At 49.5% G+C, this 9990-nt stretch overlaps 1 protein-coding gene across 1 annotated transcript in view; it reads right to left on the bottom strand.

Annotated features, from left to right (window-relative positions):
* Window positions 1-9734, bottom strand: part of DFNB31 (deafness, autosomal recessive 31) — a gene marked incomplete at its 5' end in the record, with an annotated part of 37999 nt that extends 28265 nt beyond the window's left edge. The window contains one exon of the mRNA XM_009586552.1: window positions 9519-9734. Coding sequence (XP_009584847.1) covers window positions 9519-9734 — 216 coding nt within the window. The remainder of the gene's footprint in view (window positions 1-9518) is intronic.
* Window positions 9735-9990: the final 256 nt, after the last annotated feature.

Genomic DNA, 9990 nt, shown 5'->3' with positions numbered 1-9990 from the left:
AAGAACAAATGAGAAAAGCCAAAATGTGTTTCACACTGATAGAAACAACTAGAAACAGACTGTGAATGGCTTTTATATTTAAAACTCTTCATCACAGTCAAACCAAAAGCTTGCACATTTACCCAGATGGAAAACTAATTTCCAGCTTCAAGTCACTAATTAACCTGCCTCTCTAGAGGACACAGCATCACGCAGGGAATTTAGCCCAGCCTTAGAGAGGCTGGTATTGAAAACCCATTTTCTATCTTGGTGGTGGTATAGCAGCAAGACAGAAATCAGCAGCAGGACATAACTCTACTTAAGGACTATACACTGCAAAATTTTGTACTTTAAGAAATGGATGCCAAAACAGCTCCTACTTTTCTATACCGGTGTCACAGCTGGCTGGCAACTGCAAAAATGCCTCCTCAGCTGCACGTGTTTTGCTTTATGGATCTGCAAACTAAAGTTGGGGTGATCCCATGAACGCACTACCAACCCAGGCAGGCGCTCAGCACGGCGCCGCTGCCCGCTGCTCCCCACGCTCCAGAAACAGCTGTACTGCGGTAAGCCGAGAGCGAGAACTGTAAGACGTTAACTGCCTGTACCAGCATCCTTGTCTAGGGCTGCGCAAAACTGACATTCCCTGGGTCAGTGCCTTCCCTATTTTAAAGGGCACAAAGCGCTGGAAACAATTCTAGGATTGAAGCATTGTAAAGGAACCATAAAGAAACCTTCACGCTTCAGGCTGGAGAGGAGAGTGGGCATTGTACCCACCCAACAGAGCGTTTGCCTGTCAAAATCAAGGGCAGTTTAACTGTCTCTTTACATGAAAACATTGCTCTGGACATAGAATGATTACTTCATAGAATATTTCACCGGGTTTTATTAAAACCAGAAAAACATTAAACTTTTCCAAAGTCCTTCTCTTTTCTCCCCATTTGTCTAACAACGTTCAGGGTTTCCCTTCTACTGCAACTTCTTCACCACAAGAATTCCCCAACTTTGGGAAAAATACAAGTAGCAGAAATGCAGCAAAGCACACGCAATCACAGATCAGGGTCAAAGTAGACTGGTAACGGCAACACTCCCTCTCTACGAGTCCCTAAACAACAAATATATGTGCCAGAACTTCACTGGAGTTAGCAACACGAGGGGTAGCTCTGTATCAAGACATTTACATTTCCCTTTAACACTATCCGGATGGGATGGTAAGCTGAGAAGCCCCCACCTGAGCTGCTCTCCCCACCCTGATATCATCAGATCGAGTAAGAGATACTCCCTCTCCCTATAAACCTGACGTGCTGCTGTGTGAGCTGTTCACACACGTACCAGGCAAACCTAGTCTTCAAGAAGCAGAAAGCAATGAATACAGCCCCGAGCAATAAAGGTCTGAAAGACCTTCCTGCAAACCCAAGCTGCGTGAAAAAACCTAAGCACTACTTAAAAATATGTCGCTGCTGGCAATCCCAGAAAATTGGGTTGTTGAGGGCTTAATTGCATTTCTTAATCAACTAATACCTACGCCTCTCTGAATAAACCCTGCGGAAATCGCAACAGAAACTCAAGCTGCTGGGAAAAGCGTGGCAGCAGCAGGGGCCAGAGAAATATCCACTCTCAGAGCATTCGGCTTATTGACAAACTGCAGATTTAAGAAATAACCGAGAAATAAAGCGAGTGCTCGCAGGCAGGGCACTCAGTTTGATCAGACTGGGGAGTGATGAGGGAGGCAGGAAGGAGGAGCGGAGAGAAAGCATTCAGGAGCCAAACCGAGAGATAAGCTGATTGCCAGGATGAAGCAAAGGCTGAGTCACTTCGTGTTAAGAGCTTAGGGATAAGAGGGGAGACTGTTTTGCACACTATTTCCCAAGGGCCTCCTGCCTCCGAGAGGCTGTCCCCAGTGACGGGGCACATCGCAGAGACGGTGTTAGGTGGGGTTGGCACCATCATGCTGGCTGCCCCAAGCACAGGATTGTCCGCACCTGCCATCCCTATTGAGGGGACCTCTCCCACGCCATATGCCCATGCTCCAGACATGGCTGCAGGGTGGGAGGGATATTGCAGGATGACAGCGAAGCACAAATCAAGCTGCTGTCCAAGGCAGGAGCTACATATGTCTACTGTGACCAGGCTGTTGTTTCCAGTGGTTCCCACCACTGTGACTTGATCCTGCCATGATGGAAAGTGCTGATCCTGCACCCCACTGGGAACAGACCCCCATCGCACCGTTTCCTGGACAAAGCCCTTCGGCTTGGCCTTCTCCACTCAAGTAAGCAGGTTTGTACATGTATGATTAACACTTCTGTGCAAGTCTTGTCCCAGAAGAGAGCATTTTGGTTACATTTCCACTTCATGTTTCCTCCCCTCTTTAGCTCTCCCCCTGTTCTGCTGCCAAGCTGAAGCTCAGAGTGAGAAGCTGTAACATACCTCAGGGGCTAATATCAGGGAGAGCTGGGATCGCTCCAAGCTGCTTAACGCACAGCTGTCCTAACACCATCCTAAAACAGAGGCAGCAAGCAAGGCTGTGCAGGAGTGCAGCTATTCTGTGGGGGGGAAACTGGGGACATCCAGGCAAGGTAACCCCCCCACACCTTGCTGAGAAGGGCCAGGTATTCCCAGGCCGACAGTAGCACAGGGGCTGCGCAGTCCCCACCTCCTCCCCTACGCTGTACCAAGGCTGCGTCCAGTCCCAAGCTATTCCCACATGTACAACACAGAAACATTTGGAAGATCAGGGTCACAATTTTAATTTCAACTTCAACACTGAAACATCTGCCGCCTCCTGTGGCAGGAAATGAAGGAAAAAAATGCCATCATCAGTAAGGCATTTGCTCTGAGTTGATTCTTGCATGGGATTTCTTTTCTCTGGGTTTATGAAATTACCTGTTGACAGATTCAATTTTACCATTAGAAAAAGCACTTTCAGACAAGAATTACTCTCCATCAGTACAATTCAGCACACAGCTGCATGAGTGGCTGAGAAGGTTTCACCCATGCGGACAGCTATTTCCATGCCATTACTGCTACCAAACAACAAAACAACACTTAAGGAGGCTCGCAGGGCTCATCCTCCTGCTTACCAAGGAAACCCCACTGGCTTATGTCTAGACATCCTGCAAATGTGCGAGCACAGCTCACAGGAACACAGAGCCAGCTCACAACACATTAACTGAGCTACTGGGAGCAGCAGAGTCACAGCTGCTAAGGGAGCCAAATCCATCAGAGCTGCCTCAACATCAATCCCCCTTCCAGGGCAGGCTTTGTAAGGCCATGCTGGGGACTTCGCTGTCACAGCTACACTGGCAGCCACCTCCAAGTGTGTTTAATATTAGCACAGCTACAGTGCTGCTCTTGGCTACGCAACAGGCATGTGTGGGGCACTGATTTGCAAACAGGTTGTTGTGGCAGGTGTGTGACACGGCAGTGAGCATCTCCCACGGCTGAGAGGTGACACTCAGAGCAGAGGGACAGGCAGGCAACAACAGAAGCAGCGCAGGACAGTCTCTAAACCAAGTCCTCTGCCATGGGGCCCGATCCCAAGTCTCAGCCCAGCCCAGCTCTTGGCCACACTGCTGTTAAGCCCAACAGATGCCTCCCCGGTGGGCAGCGCTCGACTCATGCAGCACTCCAGAGCTCTGGGGCACAATTACCACTTTGGGGTGCTTTTTCTGCTTAAAGTGCCTGAAATAACAAAGAGATGACACTGCTGCCTGCCAGCATGAGGTAAGGTGAGCTGAGGCCTGACGCAAGGGACATTTTGGGGTAAGGCTGCTGGGACAGTGCTACAGACCACCCAATGCAGAAGGATACCTTTTATCCCCAGGGAACTGGGGGACCAGTGGCTCATGTCACGTACTCCAGTCACCACAGGAAACCTGCAGGCAAGTGGGGAGCTGACCACATACCCCCAAGTAGCCTGCAGAGGCTTCTAGCTGTAAACCAAAGCAAACCCCAGCAAGGTCAGAGCAAGCAAACAGTGAGAGACGCGGGGAGCTGTATCACTTGGCACTGAAAAATGTCATTACAATCTAATAGAAAGAAATCCTTCCTTATCTCTCCTGTATCTCTCATCCTTCATGCTCAAGTAGTCACCATCAGTGTCTCAAACATTCAAGCCATGCAATGTTATCACAGATATATTTTTTCTTTTTTTTTTTTTTTAATAATAATTATAGCTACTTTTGAATACAGAACTGCCTGAAGGCAAGTTCGCACTCTCTTCTTTACATACATTTTCTTTCTTCTGCTGCACTAAAAGCTTAAAGGAATAAGCAGCTCCCCTGGCAATAAGCACATTAGAGCAACGATTCAGCTGATGAAATGGCATTTCTCAGAGAATTAGCAGTCCAACACTTGCAGAGCATTTTGCATAGTTCATCTTCCTCCCAGCTCAGCAGCACCTATGAGTTTTTGCTGGCTGATGGTTTCCAAAGTGCTTTTAATGAAATAAGCTGTTGATCCCAGAAGCACATTAATGACAATTCACAGCACAAATGGTCCTTGCTGTTGTGAAAAATGTAGAGGACTTAAGCCTGAACAGATCATAAACATCAAACTGCTCTGAAGCACAAGGTGACCACTGGAAGCAGGTCCCATCTTTCCAGCAAGCAGGCTACATCCTCTGTTAGGGTGGCGCTGGGGGACTGTGACCTGCTGCTGTGTCTGTCCTGGAGACAGGCGGCTCCAAGAACGTTTCACCAGAGCTTTGCACTAGTGCAAGCCCTTCATTTCACGCTTATTACTGACCACCATCACTGGCTATTTCACCTTCAGGGAAGATGGGCACAGGGCTCTGATGAAACATTGGATCCACTGATTACGACTACAGCGAAGGCTGCCCTGACTGCACGAAACTAGTAATAGCAAAACTTGGGAAATAGGGCCATCTCTTCAACCTGCCACAGACAACACAGACATGGAAAGCATAAAGGTTTGCCATAACTTGCACAACCACAAGTGCATACATGCTAGCACCTTCTTCATCCCTCCATTCCCTTAAATTCTCACATCCCTTCTTGTGCCTTCTCATGAGCTATCATTCATGTTAGGTCAGGTCTACACTGAATAATTGGCCCAGATCTTAGCATTCACCTCCTGCTCATCCACACAGAATAGCCTCTGACCCAAGCTTGGTGCAAGCTGGATTTTGGCCCAGAACCACTGACTGGAACATGATGGTGAAAGCAAAGCCAGTGGGCAGCTGACAGACCACCAGTAACTTCCCAAAGCCCCATAATGGCTTCTTCTGCAGCTGACAGCAAAGGAATCCCAGTGTCCACACAAAAATACAACAGAAAGCCAAGGGCAAGGAATGTGCCAGCCCTAGGCCAGCAATGCTGGCTGCCTTCTACACTAACCCTGTGCTACAGCGAAGCTATCCAAGGAGGTCAGACCGACCCATCAGCTGAAAGCCCAACCACCCTGGCTGCACACCCGTTCAGCCCATCTGCTCCACACCTCCAGCCCACCGTCCGGGTGCCCGCTCCGGCAAGGTACGCAGCCATGCACCAGATCCCTCCTCCGCCAGATGGATCGGTTACACTATCACACACATGCCAACAGCAGCGGTTTCCATTTCAAGCCTTTTGATAATGAATGCTTCTGCCTACAGATAAGCAAACTTGTTAAACTATGCTACAAAACCCATCCTTTCAGGCATACAGAACAGATGTCCTGGAGGGAAAGGTAGGCAGACAGGGATATCTCTATTGCCTGATGAATGTAGGATGCCTCCACCAACCTTGAATTTAACCTTGCAAAAGCTGGAAATATCACCTTAACTACAGTAGCATTGCAGGCTTACTGAACTGTAGCAGAGCATTACCAAACTTACTGTTTACATCGCTTCAGCCTCCTGCTGTAGGGCTGAAGTCTGATCTCCACTGTAGTTTCCCAAACGGTGCCTGTTTGAAAACTTTTGCATATGTATTCCAGCACATTCAGATCAATTAGAAATAGAAGAGAGAGGGGGGAAAAAAATAACCAACTAATCCCCAGCCCTTCCCTCACAATGTAAAACCATCCAGAGATCAAATGGCCCTCAGGGGTACCTGTCAATTCCGGTTGACTGAGCTGAATTAACCAGGGATACGTTGCATTTATTTGCATGATATTTGTGAACAGAATAACCTCCCTTTCAACAGTTTAAAAAAAAAAAATATATATCTACACATACAAATAAAAAGAGAAAAAACTAGAGGCTGTTCCCATGTTCTGGGACATATTTTCATCTCTCGATGGTGCACAGCAAGTCAGGACAAAGCAACTCAGCTAATTCATGCCCTGAAGCATGTGTTCAGACAAATGACACAGGCAGTCACACCAAATAACTCCTCTCAAATCCACCGGGCCGGGTCAAGCTCTCCTCGCTGCCAGCCAGCCTTGATCATGGCAGGGCTTTCTTTCACCATCAGCTGGCAAATCAAGGCACCTCTGGATACAGAAGTGTCTGGGTGGCCTTGGTCATTTAGAAGTTGTAGCATCCAGCAATTTTCTTTTGCCAGACTTACAGATAGGAATTCAAGAATGGAGGCTATCGCAACATGCAGACCAAGCCTTGCACATTAACACCAATGAGCAGGACTGTGAGGAGGAGCTGGGTCTGGAGGCAGGCTCAAAGCAGTGCAAGGAGTGGAGGGGTCAGGGTGCTGTTCTGAGCAACCTCAGGGCCCACCAGTGCTAACAGCTACCGCTGAAAGCACTTTTGAATGACTCCCAGCAGGCTAGGGAGAAAGGTCCATCATGCTTGTGGTCAGCAAGGACCATTAACAGGGCAAGGAGAAGGCCTCTGGGCAACGCCGAGAGCTGTGCTGCAGCAGAGCAGGAGGCACACTGGAGTCTAATGCAAGAAGTCAAGTCCAGAGTAGCAGAGGGAGCCAAGGGCCACCAGCAGAGCTGTGTGGGGATCCCAGGACTGGAACAACACACAGTTGATAGCTTCTGTTAGAAGCGTGGTACACGGCCAGCATGGCTCAGAGGGGCAGGATGGGAACAGCAGGGTGTCTGATGTCAGTGCTGACATGCCGTGGAAGAGCAGTGCCTGGAGGGGAAGACTGAATACTGCCTGCTCTCGTGATGCGACTATTGCCCTCTGCATCAGATCTTTGCATTTCTGTAAGCTTCAAATATTTCCTGCAACTGCCACTGACTCTTCCTGGGCTAATAGAGGGACCTTCATCCCCCTGCCCTAGGGTCAAAGCACGATCCTCCACTACAAGAAGTCAAAGGGCTGTCTGACTGCGTGAAGCAGCACCAACGAATGGAAGAATTAGCTTAGATTTTGGTAGAGCCAAGTGGAGTGCGAGGCTCTTCACCACTCCTCACACCTGGGCAAAAGGTCCTGAAGCCAGCAAGCCACAAGCTGGTAGCACCAGGAAGACTGGACGTCCCACCCAAGGCTGGCAAATCTTCAAAGTGCTCTGCAGCACTGCTGCAAAGAGGCATCACAGCAATAGCACCAGGGAAGCACAGCTCAGAACAAGGGCAGCCACTTCTGTGAGCCAAGGTCCTGCAGCCCAGCTCAGCTAGAATGGTGCCACAGCGGGTGACTTGGAGCTGGGGTCCCCCTTACGCATTGGGAGTGAGTGTATCCAACAGCAGCCAAGCCTAGCATGGATACTCTTCGAAGTTTAACGTGGCCTTCATTCAACTTGGCTTCCTTCGCTTCCAAAGCGGATTAAGCTATGGTAATTAAAGCTCTTTTAACTTGCAAAGTTCAGTTGCCTTCATTTTCCTGTGCAACCCTGGGAGACAGCCCTGACAAGCTCAGGACCAGAAGCAGCACAGAGGAGGGTGCTTTGGTCTGATGACTGGCCCATGCAGCAGCTGAGCTGCCCAGAGACAGCTAGGGCACCTGTAATCGCATCTCCCTAGGGACTGACGGGGAGCGGGGGGGCTGTCTGGGGCCACGCGAGGCTCAGGCACTGGGCAGGGATGCGTACAGCTTCAGGCTTCTAAGTATTTCATGTCGATACACAGCAAGGACTAAAGGAATGATGTACAGGGAAACATCTACCTACAGCTTCAAAGAGTCGCTGCCTGCTGTATCAAGGTGACACTGAGTGGTAGGGGGTGGGGGACACCAGCAAGCCAGCAGCGGCTGCTTTTCTCTTCTCCTTAAAGTAAAAATAACGGGCCCTTCTCCCTTGTGGCCCACATGAATATTTCATCAGCAAACTGCCTCATCCTGTATTAGATTTTTTTCCCCTCTCTGGCTGAGATGGGAGGCTCCAGCTTACAGATCCCTCCGCAGCCTTTCCAGGAGGAGCTGAGAATATTTTGGGCATACAATCAAAGTGCTGGGGACAGCCACAGTGATCTCAGGATAATAGGATGGAGAGTCCAAGCAAGTCTGTGCCTTTGGGAAGCAAGCGCCCTGCTCACTCAGTACAGTGGACAGTACTTGGATATCTCATGAATGCTGGTGAGGCAACACCATGTCCTGCTTGTACAGGACGAACAGGTTCCCTACCCATCACCACCGAGAGAGTGAGTAGAGTCTGCCCCTCCAACCTATGCCTCACTGCAAGGGCATCTGAGCTCTGTTCCTCTGCACCTACAAGTCTCTAGGTCTGTCTGGGCATGGAAAGCACGAAGGAGAAGAAACACAAAATCCCCAAGATCAGATATCGCAGCTTGAACATATCCTCTGCTGGCTTCACTTATAATAAGGCCTATTTCAAAGGAGGGCAGCTCCCAGTAAGAGAAGAGGATTGGGAATTAGATGTGCTGATAGGCTTTCCATTCTGTCAAAGGCCCGAGATCCAGGCCCTGCTAGAGTAGCCAGCATTGGCCAGACACCACCAGCTCCCCTGGGTACCATTATTACAGCCAATCCCTTCCCTGCTCCTTTTTCACTTGACAGGGCTTTTTGCACAGGCACTGCTCAGGCCCCTCCTGGCTCAGCCTGCCTCTCCCCAAACAGAAAAGGAAAATTATCCGTTTCATTTTATAGCATTTTTGGAAGAGAAAAATTGTTTTTTTTACTTGGACAAAACTGCCAAGAGAGCCAAGAAAGCCTCACGGAAACACCTGAGGAAAGATCTGAAATGCAGGAAGAAGGGCAGTAACGCACTCTCAGATCTAGCCCTCCAAATCCACGAGCCCTCCTGAACATAATATCTATGTCAGCCTCTCAATGACCATGTCGGCAGCAGGCCTCCAGCCAAAACAACAACCTGTTTGGGAAAAAGCCTTAAAAGCAATTTCTGGTTTGACCACTGTTCCTAGCAGGACCCTCACCGCCAGACAAGTCTGTATCTGGACAACGCCTTGTCTCCAGGTCAGGTTCTACTTGTGTTAAATGGGAACAAAGCCAATCCATCCTGTCCTACGGGACTCCTCGGGGGAGACAGAGGGAAAGCTACAGACCAAGGGAGAAAACCAGGATCCAGTGTACCCTAAAGGAGAGACAGGCTATCCCAATGGAGGCCAGGCTGACACAAATGAAAAGCATAAAGGGAACAAGAGGGTTGGCACCTACATGGTAACAGGTAACCACAGACAGGCCCCCAGGGCTGTGGCTGATCCCCCTTGCTCACCTTCTTCTCATCTCCCTCTTGCAGGAGCTGGAGGTGGCTCCTCTTCTCACTGTCCTTGCGGAGGGAGCTGTTCTGGTGGTGTGGCAGGCCCATCGGCGGGGACACGCTCCGGCCCTGAGGGTCCACCCAGGTGTAGATGTGGTTGGTGACATAGCCCCCTGGGATGCGTCCCACTGAATGTACAGACAGGTTCAGCTTCTTGCAGCCTTTCAGTACCTGGAAGACAAGCCAAGGAGAGAAGGGGGTTAATGCCTACAGAGTGGGAAGGACAATCTGCCTTAGGACTCTGGGGTGACATGGCTTTGCTTTTCCTTGAGGCTGAAAGATCTCAAGCTACTCTGCAACCATCAACTAAATGACTGAGCTACATAAAAAGCTAGTGAAAAAGCTGGGATTTTTCTATTCTCTCCCAAACTGCAACAGTGTTAAGGCAAAGCTGCTGCTGCTGACAGAGGAGATACACTCTCCCCAT

The sequence above is a fragment of the Fulmarus glacialis genome, unplaced genomic scaffold (assembly GCF_000690835.1).
Source record: "Fulmarus glacialis isolate BGI_N327 unplaced genomic scaffold, ASM69083v1 scaffold16691, whole genome shotgun sequence".
In the NCBI taxonomy this organism is placed as follows: domain Eukaryota; kingdom Metazoa; phylum Chordata; class Aves; order Procellariiformes; family Procellariidae; genus Fulmarus; species Fulmarus glacialis.
This window is presented reverse-complemented; position numbering and strand designations above follow the sequence as displayed.